General features: G+C 52.6%; 2 protein-coding genes across 3 annotated transcripts; both read right to left on the bottom strand.

The window, feature by feature from the left end:
* Window positions 1–2,910: 2,910 nt before the first annotated feature.
* On the bottom strand, window positions 2,911–8,280 carry CCDC194 (coiled-coil domain containing 194). 2 transcript variants are annotated; one of them, XM_043911037.1, is made up of 4 exons: window positions 7,896–8,280; window positions 6,368–6,464; window positions 5,848–5,980; window positions 2,911–5,286 (listed from the first exon to the last, which is right to left on the bottom strand). In XM_043911037.1, the coding sequence occupies exons 1-4, from the start codon at window positions 8,223–8,225 to the stop codon at window positions 5,112–5,114; spliced, it is 735 nt and encodes a 244-aa protein (XP_043766972.1). In that variant the 5' UTR covers window positions 8,226–8,280; the 3' UTR covers window positions 2,911–5,111. The 2 variants fall into 2 exon arrangements, with proteins under 2 accessions (XP_043766972.1, XP_043766973.1); XM_043911038.1 differs by having other exon boundaries at window positions 2,911–5,390; window positions 7,896–8,277.
* A 3,692-nt stretch (window positions 8,281–11,972) lies between these two features.
* LOC122700854 (bone marrow stromal antigen 2-like) lies at window positions 11,973–15,107 on the bottom strand. Its single transcript, XM_043913877.1, is given in 6 exon segments — window positions 11,973–12,296; window positions 12,682–12,800; window positions 13,042–13,102; window positions 13,355–13,409; window positions 14,347–14,620; window positions 15,032–15,107. Coding segments are annotated over 4 exon segments (480 nt in total). The 5' UTR covers window positions 14,611–14,620; window positions 15,032–15,107; the 3' UTR covers window positions 11,973–12,296; window positions 12,682–12,700.
* Between the last annotated feature and the right edge of the window lie 344 nt (window positions 15,108–15,451).

The raw sequence follows: 15,451 nt of genomic DNA, 5'->3' as shown, positions 1-15,451 counted from the left end.
ACTCTTTTTGGCAATTTGGTCTCACAACTTAGATTTGTAATGTTTCTTTTTCAGTAAGTTTTTTTTTTTCCCCGATAACTTGTTTTTCAAAAAGTTGGATTTTTTTTTTAATGGAAACGGTAATGATGAAACTTCTTTCTGCTCAACATTATGACTTTGAGATTGCTGATTCCTTTGACCACTGTTTAGGTTTTCAGGACATCTATTTTATTATCATAATAATTATCAAGGGGCACTTAGAATGTTTCTAAATTTTTTTGTTTCAGTGAACAGAATAAGATTTGAAATCAAATCTCCACAAGTGAAATTGCTGGGTGCTGAAGCAATAACATTTTATATTTTGACAGCTGTTATCAATTTGTCCTCCAAAAAGGTAGTTTCCATTGACACCCCTGCCAGCAGTGTCTAAAATTTCTAAAAACAGACTCTTTAAACACTTTCTGCCTGCATTCCTGGCCAGAAAATTCCAGAGGGGGGAGGTCCCTGAATTCACATGAGGTCAAATGCATCAGATGATGGGAGAGTTTGGTTTTTTCTTGAAAACCATCTGTCATAGTCACAGGAAATTTTGTGTATGAATCTCTCTGAATTCCTTTGGAGGGTCATCATAAAACCCAACACCAATTTTAATTTTTTTTTTCTAAATCAAAAACAGTCCATATGATTTCATTTGATTGTTTGGTCAGAGATGGGAAAACTGTCCTGAGGAAGTCAATTCCCTGTCACTCTGAAGACTGAACTCTGAAGTTCTCAAGGAGAACAAGTTTTTTTTTTTTTTTTTTTTTTTAAAGAACTCTCGCAGAACTTCAGGAAGATTCGGGAGGAAGTGAAACTTCTGATGGAGAAAAATTTCAGTAAAGTTCAGAAAACCCTCCACATTTTTGCCAACGTCTTCGGGTTTTGGTTAATTGCAAAGGAAATTAAGTTTGCGACTTTGGGCACTGACAGAGGAGGCAAAGAGAGCCCTTTGGAGGGGAAGAGCCTGTCCTCTTTGGGCCTTCTGGTTGAACACCTGGGACTGGGGACCAACAAGATCAAGTTGCTGCTGTCCCCAACGCCCTCCACCCAGGTTTTCCCTTTTCATCCTCGCCCCCAACCCTCTCGCCACCCCACTGAGTCCTGTTTCTGCAGCCAGGGAGGGATCCCAGGGTGACCATTAACAGGGCGGCCAGGGCAGGGGCCTGAGAGAGAGGACACAGAGACAGAGAGATGGAGACTTGAGAGGTAATGAGACAGGGAAACGGCACAGAGCAAGAGCAGGCCGGGGGCACGGGCCCTGTGGACTGGGATATGAGTCCCCTGGGATATGAGGGATATGAGGTCTGGGAAGCAAGGCAGCTGGGGGGTTCTTAGTCCTGGCCTGGGATTGGGGTCTGTTCTCTCCCAGATGCCCCCAGTTCTCATCCACTCCCTGTCCTTTGGCCTCCCCAGGGCATCCACAGCTTCCAGCCTCCCACCTCCCTCTTTTTTCTCCCAACTCTGTCTGACACCAGATCTGACGGTTCCCTTTCTGCTCACACACATCCCGTGGCTCCCCGTTTCCCTGGCGCTGATTTTCAGCGATCTGGCACTTATGACCAAGGTGAGGTTAGCAGAATAAGTGAATAATAATGAAAATACTTCAGGCTCCGTATACAGCGCTGAGTCCAACCCTTTGTGTGGATCAGCCCTGGACCCCACAGCTGCGCAGTGAAGGGTCTTAAATCCCTGAGGCGGCAGACAAGGCGAGGCCAGTGTCAAGACCTAGCTGACTCCAGAAGGAGAAGCTGTTTCCTGTTCACTTCTGGAGTTACGCCAGAGTTGGAGGGGGTGCAGGGGGCGGAGGCGGAGGGTGGGGTGAGGGGGAGCGTGTCTCAGACCCATCCTTCCAGCCTCACAAGTTCTGGGCCCTCAGCCAGCAACAACTAGGTCTTCAGACTGGGGCGACTCCTGGCGGTCGGTAGCGGAACAAAGCTGTTAAGACTGTTTCTCTCCTCAACCTCACCTCCTCCTTTGGCGCGAGGGATGGGGTCCAATTCTCCCTCTAGGTGGACCCTCTCCCAGTAAAGACCCTTAAAGCCACCTCCAAGGTGGGCGGGAGTGGGAGATTATGAGCAGAACTGCCTGAGGAGGGGATCAGAGTTTCAAGGGCTCCTTACACCAGCCTCTTAAGTACCATTTTTCAAGACGAATTTTAATTAAAGGCAACATATGCACGTGAATATTAAAACGCAAACTCTACAAAAAGAAGGGGACGACAGAGGATGAGATGGTTGGATGGCATCACTGACTCAATGGACTTGAGTTTGAGCAAGCGCCGGGAGTCGGTGATGGACAGGGAAGCCTGGTGTGCTGCGGCCCATAGGGTCACAAAGAATCGGACACGACTGAGCTACTAAACTGGAATAATACAAAGGAACATGAGACTTCCTCCCCGCACTGATCCTTAGATCCCTGATTCCTTTTCCAGGGGCCACCGCTGTGATTAGGATTTCCTTCAGAGATATCTGGATAAAAGTTTCCCCCAGTCCCGATTTTTAAAAAGATGTACACAGACTATAACTCTTCTGCTTGTTACATGACTGGGTCTCAGCGAAGGTCAGTTTTGGCCTTTTTAACAGTTGTACAGTGGGAATTCCCTGGCGGTCCAGTGGGTAGAACTCTGTGCTTTCAAGGCTGAGGGCGCCGGTTCAATTCCTGATGGGGGAACTAAGATCTGCAAGTAGAGCAACTTGGCCCAAAACAAAACAGCCCGCGCCCCCGCCCCCCACCGCCCCAGTCCCTACAAACCCGCCCAACAGCATTCCGTGGCGTGGATGTACGCATATTCATTTAAACAGACTCCAGTTGGTGGACACTGAGGGTGTTTCCAATTTTTTGCAATTACCAAGAATGTGGTAATAATATCTTCATTTCTCCTCTCCTCCACCCTTATCTTTAAAAAAGTAAACTGTTTATTTGGAATGTTTTAAATTTACAGAAAATTTGCAGAGATAATACAGAGTCTCTGAATAGCCCTCACACAGCTTCTTCCCTCATTAGCATCTTATATACCATAGTTCATTTGTCAACATTAAGAAATTAATCTTAGTATATTACAGTGAACTGAACTCTAGACTTTATTTCATTTCCTCACTAAGCGTTTTCTGTTCCAATATCCAAACGCAGGATTCTCCACTGCATTCAGTCCATTATTTTGTATGCGTTTAAATATAGTTGTTGGGAACTTCCTGGCAGTCCAGTGGTTTGGACTCCAAACTTTTACTTCTGAGGGCCTGGGTTCAATCCCTGGTCAGGGAAATAGGATTCTTCAGGCTGTGTGGCCAAAAAAAGTGAAAACTGAATAAAGTACTCTGCTGGGTTCTTAGTATCCAAGACTATAATTAAAAAGTGACTGTAGATTAAAATGTTCTTGATAAAAAATATGGCTGCAGGAAAACTGCTTGAAGAAGAATTGATGGGTCAAACACTTAATTTTGAGAGAGTCTAGAAAATGGCCCTCCCAAATAGTCGTACCAACAAGCAGTTTCACCAGTACTGTGTATAGTCACAGACTTTTAACTTGTTTTTGTTTCTGTCCTTGCCAAACCAGTGGGCAGAAAGTGGTACCATAGGGTTGTTTCAGTCGGCATTTCTTCTCTAGGAGTGAGCCTGGGCACCTTTATCTGCATGCTTCTATGAACTGGTTGCCCGTATTCTTTGCCTGTTTTCTATCGAGTTATTTTTAAAATTTATTTATTTGGCTGTGCCGGGCCTCAGTCGCAGCATGCAGGATCTTCATTGTGGCACAGGAGCTCTTAGCTGGTGTGTGTGGGATCTAGTTCCCCAGCCAGGGATCAAACCCAGGCTCCCCCCTTGGAAGCCCCAAGGCTTAGCCATTGGATCACCGGGGAAGTCCCTCTACTGAATTATTTTTTGAAAAATTAATTTAGGAGAGATTCTTACATAATAAAGAAAGTAGCTTATTCCTGGATATGAAACACTATGTGAAATGGATCTTTCTTGTCTTCCAAGGGATTTTCTACCTCGTTGTTTTGGATATAGGAAAGCTTCCGTTAATTCTCTTGGGTTTTCTATATATAGTCATACCACCAGAAGATAATATTAAGTTGAATTGTTTTTGAGGCATTCCTGCCAAAAATGTTAACCTCAAATTAATCATGAGGAAGCCACAAAAACCCAAACTCAGACACCACAGAATGACTGGCCTGGGGCTTTAAAAAAAATGCCAACGTCATTGGCAAAGACAGATTGAGAAATGTTCCAGATTAATACATGTGTAAGCCAGGGTAATCTTTTGTTATAGAGGACATTATCAAAATAGTTGGCAAAATCTGATTACAGTCTGGAGATCAGATCCTAAGTGTCCACTGACAGATGAATAGATAAAGAAAATTTAATATATGTATACATATATATATATATACACACACACACAATGTATGTATACACACAATGGAATACTGCTTATAATAGGCTCATAAAAAAATCTTGCCATTTGCAACAACATGGATGGATCTAGAGCGTGTTAACTGAAGTAAGTCAGAGAAAGACAAATACTGTATAATCTCACATGAAATTTTTGCTATTTTGATGACCTTTTCAGAATGCTTTTCATTTGATCCATTAGCATGGCAATTTTTTTTTTTTTTTAGCATGGAGAATTTTATTAACAGACTTCCCAATACTGAACCATCTTTGCATCTCAGGCCTATGTCCCTTTGTCATGTATTACTTGGTTCTCCTAAAATTTCATTTGGGAGCTTTGTACCCTCAAAGGGAGAGAGATCTGGAGTTTTCCTATTGTGCCATTTTTGTCAGGTTCTGGTGTCAAGGATATGCTGGCCCTCACCATTCCAATCCTTCATTTTACAGATAAGGTAAACTGAGGACGAGACAGGAGAAGCGAGCCCTTCAGGTCACTCCCAGATCAGGGCTGGACCCTAAGTCCTCATGTCCGAGAGATGAGGGCAACACTGGCCTTGTCCTTAGAGGGGACTTATGTCCCGGCTCTGCACGATCTCCCTTTGTGACCCAGTGGACCTCAGTATTCCCGTCTGTAGATAGGTACTAGATGGTCAGAAAGACAGGGTCGTGTCTTCTTTCAGCACAGTTTCAGGGTTGCCGCTGGGTCAAAAGCTGAGCGTGGACGGGTGTCGACTGAGCATTTCATCCAGCTTGGGCACCTCTCTGATTGTCCCTGCAGGGCTCCCAGGGTCTGTCCTCCTGGTCTCGAGCCCCCGTCCAGCTGGGGGCCGACTCACCCTCGTGCGCGCCGCGTAGGTCGCCTGCAGCCCCCGGAAGTTCCTGGGCGAGAGCGCGAGCGGGGGCTGGGCCGGGGTCGGGACCCGGAGCGGGTCCGGGGCTGGGAAACTCTGCGCTGGGGGCCCGTCTGGGCTTCCAGGGCTTTACTGCCGGGAGTGGGGAGAGGGGCCGTCAGCACCAGAACCCCCATCCCCAGAGACCTTCCGGCATTCATCCACTCTTCCAGGTATCCCACTCCCCAAAGATTCCAGGCTTCAGGAACCCCCATCCCTTCTCCCCTGGTCTTTTCCAGGACCGCTCCTCCGGGACTCCCAGTCTTTTCCCCGGAAGCTCCGCCTCCAGGCCCCCGATCCCTCCCTTGATACTTTTCATTGCAACGTTCACCTCCACTCCCGGCTCCCCTCGGAGCCCCCATATGCGCCCGGCCCCAGGGACCCATGCCTCAAAAATGCCAGCCCCAACGTGGGCATTCCCGCCCCCGTAGAGCCGGCCGCTGGGTTCTCACGATGAGACCTCACTTGGATCCTCTCCCAAGGCCCCGCCCACATGACCAGCCCCGCCCCGCCCCGAGCCCTGGACCCTTCCCGCCCACCCTTCACTCACACGTGCTCGCGCAGCGCCGCCTCCCGGGCTGCGCAGGCTTCGCCCTCCGCCTCGGCCGTACGTGCGCGCCGCTGCGCCTCGTCCAGTTGCTGCGCAGATTTAGCGGCCGCCGCCTCCCAGCGCGCGAGGGCTTCTGCGGACGCAAGGCGCGAGATCAGGCTGGAGCCTGGGCTCCTCTCCGCATACACCAACTCCGAGTTTATAGTCTGCACACTGTTTATGTGGTTTGTTGTATTGGAATTAAATTTGTGTGCTGTTTGCATGACCTTTACGTGTTATTTGCATAGCTTTTCAGAGGTTTACATGGCTTTGGGGAGTCTCTACACGGCGTGTGCGTATTTTGTTGCGTTTGCATTGTCCTGTGACATTTGCCTGACCTTTGCATATTATGTGCATTTCTTTCACGAGTTTTCACGTTGCTTTGCTTTATGTTTACACCTGCCTGTGTCATTTGCCTAGCTAGGAACCGTCTAGGCTCCTCCCACCTCTAGCATGCCCACCCCTTTGCACCCCAACACACCTGTGAGCGCCCCGTTCTCAGCCCCCATCTGGGTCCCCTGCGCCTTGGCCTCTTCCATCTCAGTCTTCAGAGTCATCAGTTGGGTCTGAAGCCGACTCTGCGGAGTGGAGTAGAAATGAGGGGGGACGGGAGAGAAAGTGAATGGGCCGGACCCTTTCTAGGGGAGACGTCATTTGGGGTCCTGTAGTTGTAAAACACGGAAGTGGCCTCTAAAATCTGGGGTGAAAGGTGCCTGCCTGCAAGGAGATCGTTGCCCAGGTCCACTGACCCCTGGGGCGTCCCAGGTGGCTCAGTGATAAAAGAATCTGCCTGCAGTGTAGGAGACTCAGAACATGCAAGTTCGATCCCTGGGTGGGGAAGATCCCCAGGAGGAGGAAATGGCAAGCCACTCCAGTATTCCTGCCTGAAAAATCCATAAAGAGAGGAGCCTGGTGGGCTACAGTCCATGGGGTCGCAGAGTCAGACACGACTGAGGGACTGCACACGGACTCCTGCTCCAGGCCAACGATATAGAAAGGTTTAGTTCTGCTCACCGGCTCCGGTTCCAGTCCTAGCTAGATCTAGATTCCTGGGACTGGGGTTTCAGACCAGCACAAGCCAATATGGTGGTTGATGATTGAGTTTCTAGGGTATTGGTCACCTCTGTAGGACATTCTGCCAAGCAATTGACTTGGTCTCTGAGAATCTTTCATGGGGGCTGGGGGAGAACCATAATTTGAATCCAGGGCAGGCTGCTCTTAACTTCAGCTGCCCCAGGCCCTTCCCTTAGGCAGGCTGGAAAGGCATAGGGATGAATTTTCAAAAGGAATGAATTTTCCAGAATTCGTATGCTGCCCAACCTCTGCTGGGCCCAGTACACAGGGGTACACAGTAGTTAGTAAATGTGAGTGGTTGGGACTTTGAGGATGGTTCTTCTGCGAGGCCCAGGGTTAAGAAAGAGTTAAGAAAGGGTTAAGAAAGAGTTCGAAGAGGGGTGGCAAGAGGAGAAGGGAGGACCTGGCTGGTACCTCCTCCAAGAGGCCAACTTTAGCTTCCTAATTACAGGTGACACGAATGTCCCTCTCTCAAAATAGGGACACTGGACACTGGCTGGGGGGTGGCTGTTGAGTGGGTACTTAGGGGGAGGGTTAGCACAGGGCCCTCCCAGGGGTGCTCAGGGGTCTGGGACAGCCTCCACCAGTGATGGGGCAAATAGCAGAGGATAGTGGAGCCTTTTAAAAATTCTTTTAAAGTTCTTTGTGTCATATATTTTTTTTAAAACTGGACTACAATTGCCTTACAACCGTGGTTAGTTTCTGCTCTACAACAAAGTGAATGAGCTGTGTTAGTGGAACCTTCTCGGTCAGAAGGTAGACACGAGGGTGAACTGGCCGTGTAGGAGTTGGAAGGAATGGTGCTGTTCTCATTTTCCTCCCTCAGCTGAGGAAGCGGGGAAACCAAGGCACCGAGGGGGATCCCTGGGTGTGTGTGTGCGCGCCCTCTCCCCCTCGTTTTCGGGGTTCCCCAGCCCTCCAGCCTGCCCACCTACCTGGCGGCCCTCACAGGCCCTTAGGGCCTCCTCCAGCTCCCGGCGGACACGCTCGGCCTGCTTCAGCCGCTTCGTCAGGGCCTCCTCGAGCCGGGCAGCCTCTGCCAGTCGGCGCCGAAGTTCCTCCACTTCGGGTCCGGGGTCTCCAGGCGGCGCCGTGGTGTTGGCGGCCGGCTCTGGGCAGCGGGGCCTCCGCGAGGCCGAGGAGGCCAGATTCCACGCCAGAAGGGCTGCTCCGGCAGCAACCGCTGCCAGGAATACTGCGGCCCCGCACAGGGCGAACACCCGCCAGGCGCGCCCCGGCTCGGGCTCCGGCCCGGGCTCGGCCATGCCGCTGTCCACAGCTCTGGCCCCAGACGGCCACGAGCATTTAATTGGCACCTTGGGGAGCCAGGGACACCCACGGTTCCGCCCCTCCCGGCGGTGGTTTCGAGTTTATTGGGAGGGGCTGGGCCCACGCCAAGGGCCAGCCCAAGCTACCGGAGCCCAGGACAGGGCTGGGGATCCCGGGTTCCAGTATTGTTTCTGCATCCCATGTGACCCTCTAAGCCTCAGTTTCCTCCTCTGTAAACTGAGGATGACGTAGCTCCTGCTGTAGGGCTCTGTAGGAATCACCTGAGCATATCTGCGCAAAGCTCCCCTTTGCACCAGGGGCCCTTGGCAAGGGTCTGGGGGTATACTGCCCCCCATTCTGTTCATGGAGAGACCAAGCCTAGAAGACGGGAGGCTACTCGAAACAACTGAGGTTGGCCTGGCTCGGGCGGCCGCACTTTTTTTGTGCGGGCCAGAGCGCAGACCCAAGGGTAGATGCGTCCCATCTCCCTGCCCGTTCTCCACTAAGCCACCAGGGGGCGACCTTACAACGTGAATCAGACCCAGGCGCGCCTACACCGTTCCCCTGACTTTCCGGAGTCAAATCCTCCTCCTCCCTCTCTACCCTCTTCCATTTCCATTTCCCCTTCCTCCACCCTACTCCCCGCTTTTTCTCCTCCTCCTCTATCCTTCCCCACTTCTCATCCTCCCCGCTCTCCTTTCTCCTGCCCCTGCGAGCCCCGCAGCAGCTCTTCAATGTCATTTCCAGCCCCCTCCAGCCCCGCATAGTGCTCTTCAGGCCAGCGCGTTCCTATCCCAGGGTTGCCCGAGGGACCTTTCCTCCCTCTTTGCCCAACTAACTTCCTTACCAGTGACTTCTCTGTCCGCCAGTGTATCTCTTCCTCTCCGTTCCCCACTAATTCTGACCCCTTTAGATCTCTCAGCTCTGTTGTCATTTTATGTGTATTTGATTCCAGACTGCCTCTCCCATCAGACTGGGGAGTGTGTGTGTGTGTGTGTGTGTGTGTGTTGTGTCTGACTCTGCGACCCCCATGGACTGTAGCCCACCAGGCTCCTCTGTCCCTGGGATCCTCCAGGCAAGAATACTGGAGTGGGTTGCCATGCGCTCCTCCAGGAAATCTTCCCAACCCAGGGATCGAACCCGCATCTCATGTATGGCAGGTGGATTCTTTACCGCTGAGCCACTGGGGCATCAGACTGGGTGAGCCCGGAGAAAGTATTCTTCACCTGCCTTGTTCCCACTGCCACCGCGTGGGCCTGGCACACAGTAGCGGTGCAGTAAATGTGAGCTGAGTGAACACTATGAACAAGAATCTGTTCCTTCCTGACAGGCCACCCCCTACCCACGCCCACCCCCCCCCAGGACGAAAACAGGCCAGGGACACAGAGCAGCTACATGTCACTCCCAGATTCCTGCTGGGGCTGGAACCCCTCCCCGTCCCCCAGGCCCTGCAGCACCCCTCAGGCCTGGTTTCCAACTCCTGGCTGGGTCCCAGTCAGCCAGGGAAGAGGGACATTTTCAGGAAGGAGAGAAGTTTATACCCCGGCCATTGGGTGGGAGTTTGGGGGAAGAATTGAGCAGGTCAAACCCATGATATCAGGCAAATCTGCCTCCTCCATCTGTGAAGCGGTACTTGTAGGGGAGGGGGAGTGCTGTTTCGGGACTTTCCAGTAGCCTAAGCTGAGAGTGGGGGTGACGGATGTAGGGTGGAAGGACTGAAGTCATGTGAAAAGGGCTTCCTGGCAATCAAGAGAACCTGCTAGAAGCAGAGGGCCCTGATGCTGGGAAAGATTGAGGGCAAGAGGAGAAGGGGGTGACAGAGGATGAGATGGTTGGATGGCATCACCAATTCAACGGACCTGAGTTTGAGCAAGCTCCAGGAGATGGTGAAGGACCGGGAAGTCTGGCGTGCTGCAGTTGATGGGATTGCAAAGAGTCGGACACGATGAACGACTGAAGAACAACCACTGCCTGAGCGGCTGAGGAACCCTGAGCAAGTCCAGTTACTTCTCTGGACGTCAGTTTCCTCATCTGTTAGATGTAAAATGCCTCAGTCATTGGAAAGGGACTCCACAGGAGCTTCTGCTGAGCCCTCCTGTGAGCTGGGGGCCCAGAAGTGATGGAGACCTGAGCCTCACCTTCTAGAGCTGAGATTCTCACTGGAATTGAGTCTGCGCCCCCCAGGGGAAATCTGGTAATGTCTAGAGGCATTCTGTTGTTGTCACAAGCTGGCGGTAAGGTGCTACGGGCATCTGGTAGCAAAGGAAGGTACTCAGCATCCCACAGTGCACAGGGCAGCCCCACCACAGAGAATGGTCCAGTCCGGATGGTAAGAGTTCAGAGGCCGAGAAACCCTCCTCTAGAACTTCAGGGTGAGGAGCAGGAGCTCCGAGCAGAGGGCAGAGACGGGCCGAGGCTATGAGGCAGGAAGGAACTTGACGAATCAATATATAGAGAAAAGGTCAGGGTGGGTGGAACAGAGGAAGTTAGGGGGTGGGGGGTGTTGTCAGGGGGGCCTGTGGCAGGGATGGGGTTTGGGGACACCTGGGAAGACAGTAGGAGCCATGGAAGGGGAGTCTAAGACCATCTGGGTTGGGGCTAGAGGGCAGTGCAGAATCCTGGGCAAACACAAGGGGCCTGCCCCTAGTGCTACACACAAAAAGTTGCCTGGACAATAGTTGGCATTCCAGGAGAACTTGGAGGAAGGAAGATAACAGGGGAGGAAGGAAATAGGGGCCATGGGAGGGTCAAGGAAGTGGGTTAAAGGGTCTATCAGACAGAGGCCTTCAACTTTGAGCCCCTCCCAAGTTTTTTTTTTCTTCTTCTTTCTTTCTCTTTTGGTAGCGCCATGTGGTTTGCAGGATCTCAGTTCTCCAATCAGGGATTGAATCTGGGCCGTGGCAGTGAAATCCTGGAGTCCTAACTACTAAGCTACCAGGGAACTCCCCATACCTAACCTTCAATTTTGAGAAGCAGAGAGGCTCTCTGGGCGAGGGGTTCCCAGAGCTGGGTACTGCAGGATGAATAAGAGTTTGGGGCCGGAGGTGGCAGGGCAATGTGACAGAGATCTGTCCTGCGTCTGCACCTCTAGGTTTAACTCTCAGCCCTGCACTTTCTGCTGGAAGGGATTGGGAATCAGGACAAAGTGTTCCTCATCACAGCCACAGTTTCCTCATGGAACCACTGTCATCAGAAGATCCAGCCAGCAGATGAGAGCAGAAAACTGCAGGCAGGGAGTACTGATGAGGATGTAGGCCCTCGATAGCTCAGTTGGTAAAGAATTCGCCTGCAATGCAGGAGACCCTGGTTCGATTCCTGGGTCGGGAAGTCCCCCTGGAGAGGGGGATAGGTTACCCACTCCAGTATTCTTGGGCTTCCCTTGTGACTCAGGTGGTAAAGAATCTGCTCGCAATGCGGGAGATCTAGTTTGGAACCTTGGGTTTGGAAGATCTTCTGGAGAAGGGAAACACTACCCACTCCAGTATTCTGGCCTGGAGAATTCCATGGACTATCGGGGTCACGACATGAGTGACAAAGAGTCGGACATGACTGAGCGACTTTCTCTCTCACTTTCAGAGGAGAAGAGGGCTGGGGGAGGGGCGGTGGGATGGTGCCTGCCTGAACCCCAGAAATCCCAAGGAACATTCTAGAGCACGGGGGCTGAGTTTGGATGCCAATGGGTGTCCACAGGGCAGGCCCCAGGTGCTTGGAGGTGACACAATAACACTCCAAAGACTTGAGAGTACAATTTCCGCCCCCAAAGGGGTGTTTACTTTTTCTAGCCAAGTGACGCCAGAAGAAAGTGACTTTCTAGAAACCCTGTCGGCAAGAAGCGGGTGCCCCACTCTTCACCCCTGAGCCCTCCCCAAGTCTAGGGCAGACTTGGGCCAACTCCCCTACTTCTCCACGCAGGACATCCCTCCAGAGCTGGTCCGTCTTGGACCCCTTAGGTTACCCCATCCCCCCACCCCCCACAACCGTCTTGCCCTGTGGTCCCCTTAGAGCTGGCCGAGTCAGGAAGCCTCACAGGGAAGCAGACAGGGAGCCAGACCAGTCCAGGCTGTGGCCTAAAAAACAAAATAGGGACTCAGGTACTTCCCTGGCTGGTAAAGCCTTTGCACTTCCAATGCAGGGGTTGCGCGTTCGATCCCTGGTCTGGGAATTAAGATCCCACATGTCATGCAGCGCGACCAAAAAGCAAAAATTAAAATAAATAATTTTTAAATAGAAAACGAAAAACAAAATACGGGCTCAGAGACGGGCAGAACACAGGCCCCGCCCCCAGCCCCGCCCCCACAGGACCTCCCTACTCACTGGGTGCTCCCTCCCTTTCCAAGGTCCTTCTCCGTGTCCAACCCTCGCCCCAAGGACAGGCCACCTCCCCAGACCCTGACCCAGCCCAACTCCCGGCCCCTCCGAGCTTTCTTCTCCCGCGAGCTGCCCCCTCCTTACCAGCCGGCTTCCTGGAATCTCATGGCAGCGGAGCGTTGAGGACCAGGACCGCGACCACAACGAATAGGAAGCTCGAGCAGCTGGACGCGTTGTTTTGGGGGGAGGTCTCACTCTGTCTTCTGGAGTAGAGATCGGGGCCACTCAGGCAGCTGCCGGGCCTCTCGGGCCGCTCTAGGCTTCTCCCCTAAGAATCTGCACTCCTCCCCGCCAAATCGCTGGGCAGGAGAGCGAGCAGCGGCCCACCCCCGGCTGTGTCACAGATGGGACGAGGCTGGGACTTAAACTTGGTCGCCTGAGCATCGAGGTTTTTTCCCGAGGGAGTCGGGTGAAAGGGGCGTGCCCCGGGGGATCCTCTCAGACCTTAGTCGCTCCACCTCGGCCAACGCATCCTTCAGCTTTTGGTTCAATATCTTCAACTCTCCTGGTTGGGGGGTGGGGTACAGAATCAGGGGCAGGTCGACACGGTGACCACACCCACTCACCTGACCCCCGCCCAGGACGGGACTCTTCAGGCCCTCATCGAGCCTCTGCTGGGAAACCTGGAGCACCCCCCTCTCCCCAGCTCCACCCCTCCCTGTCTCCCGACCCAGCCCTGGGACCCTCCCTCCCTACTTCTTTTCAATCCCTGACCCCCACCGCCCCCCACCGCGGAACCGGGCTGTGTTTTTCTCACCCTGAAACTCCGCCGCCTGGGCCTGATCCTTCTTCAGAGAGTCCCTCAGGGTCACCTGGATCAGAGGGGAGGGTCAGAACCTGGACTCCTGTGCCTGGGTGCTGGACCCCTCCCTGAGCCCTGGGATCAGAGGCACTCAGATGCACATCCCCTTCATTTCCCTTCCAACCCTTCCCCTGCCCCTCAGTCTTCTACCTTGAAGAATGGGCACAACCTCCCACCCTCTTTGGGCCACCCATGAGTGTGATCCTCAAAGTGGGAGTTTTGAGGACCCCCTCCAAGAGAATTTGGAGGTTTCCTATGCCCTAGAAGAAGTTTCCAGATCCACTGGGGGTATTGCCCAAAATTTGTTTTTTTAATATTTATTTGAAAAAGAAAAAAAGTTTTATTTGGTTGGGCTGGGTATTAGTTGCAACATACTGGATCTTTAATTGCTGTAAGTGATCTAGTTCCATGACCAGGGGTCAAACCCATGTCCCCTGCATTGGGAGCACAAAGTCTTAGTCACTGGATCACCAAGGAAGTCACTAAAGAACATTAAGAGGTCCTCCTAAAACCAGAAAATGGGGTGGGGTGCGGGTAGGGGAAGATTTCAGAGCCCAACTTAGATGTCCCCGAGCGTTTCAAGGTCCTCCATGTTAGAACAGAAGTGAAAATTTCAAAGGCTCTCAGGATGCAGTGGAAGGAGCTGGGGAGGTCCTCTTCCCAGCCCCTAGAGGGGATTTCTGCTCCCCAAGATTGGCCCAAGTGGAGTTTCTAGGTTCCCCCATTCAAGCGCTAGTGTTTAGAGATCCTTCATACCCTACAGGGATACTGACACCTGTAATGGGAGTTTTAAAGCTCCCCACACCAGCACCCCACGGAGAGTTAGAGGTCCTCAAAGCCTGGTGGAGACATCCAGGGGGCAGTCTCAAGGTCCCTCTGGATCTCCACAAAGACCCTGGGAGAGCCTCCCAAGTACCCAAGCCTGTCTAGGGGTTGCAGTGTCTTACCACAGTCTGGTTGCAGGTGGCAGCTTCGGCTTCCTTCTCGTGTAAGACTTCCTGAGCCTGGTGTAGCTGGCGCTGCAGGTGTTGGTTGCCCTCCTGACACTCCGTCTGTACTCGGAGGCCATCCAGGCAGGCCTAGCTGTTGGCCCTGACAGCGAAGTAGATCAGGGCCGCAAGCAGCCCCGCCGCCACCAGGAGCAGCAGGAGCCCCAGCCACAGCGGCAGCTTGCGGCGGGTCAGGATGAATTCCTCCAAGTTTTCCACCATGGGTACTGGGCTGTAGTGATTAAAAAGTGGGTGCCATAAGGGAACTGCCCTTAGGGAAGTTCCAACACGAGTTATAGGAGGTCGCAGGAACCCCTATGGGCTAGGACTGCCCCCTGATTAGCATAATAGCGGTGCTGACCAATGAGAAGCTCCAGGAGCATCCTCTGACTTGGAGACACTTGAATGGAGCCTGTGTAGGCAGAGGGCAGCCAGGCTTTCGGTTTAGGTTTCGGGTTTGGTTTCCTTTTTCATTTTCCTGCAAAAAACTGTGGGTTTCTTTTGCCAAATTTTGGCCTTGGACTTTCTGGGTTGGATGCTGGCCAGGAAGATCCTGTGAGAGGGGAGTGGGGCTCCGTGGGACACCCCATGTCAAGTCCTGGCCCTTCTCCTACATGTATCTGAGGGAGACAATTGCACTTACTGAGCACCCGGTGCACGCCAGCTCTGTGTTCGTCTGTACCACAAACGGAAGAGGCAGAGGGAGTTTTCTGGGCCGCAAGTCCCCAGCTGGAGATTGGCCTGATTACCCACTTCCTGTTGCAGGAAGTGACTTCTGGAAGGCAGCTATGCAATTGTCCAGTGGCTTCTTTAACGACAGCCCACCACTACCCAGATTCTGGGGACTCTGACATTTGCAGGGTTTGCGGTCCGCTGGATCAGATGGCATGTGGGCCAAAGCCAGGGACCCCGGTCCTCAGGATGACACCCCTCTGCCTAGTTACACTGCTCAAGGCGAAGACCCACTCCAACAACTCCAGAGATGAGTCTACACGTGGACATCACCAGACAGTCTATCTGACATCAGACTATGTTCTTTGCCCCCAAAGATGGAGAAGGGCTA

This window comes from Cervus elaphus, chromosome 9 (assembly GCF_910594005.1).
Source record: "Cervus elaphus chromosome 9, mCerEla1.1, whole genome shotgun sequence".
NCBI classification, from domain to species: Eukaryota; Metazoa; Chordata; class Mammalia; order Artiodactyla; family Cervidae; genus Cervus; species Cervus elaphus.
The sequence above is the reverse complement of the archived record's forward strand: the minus strand, read 5'-3'. Positions and strand labels throughout refer to the sequence as shown.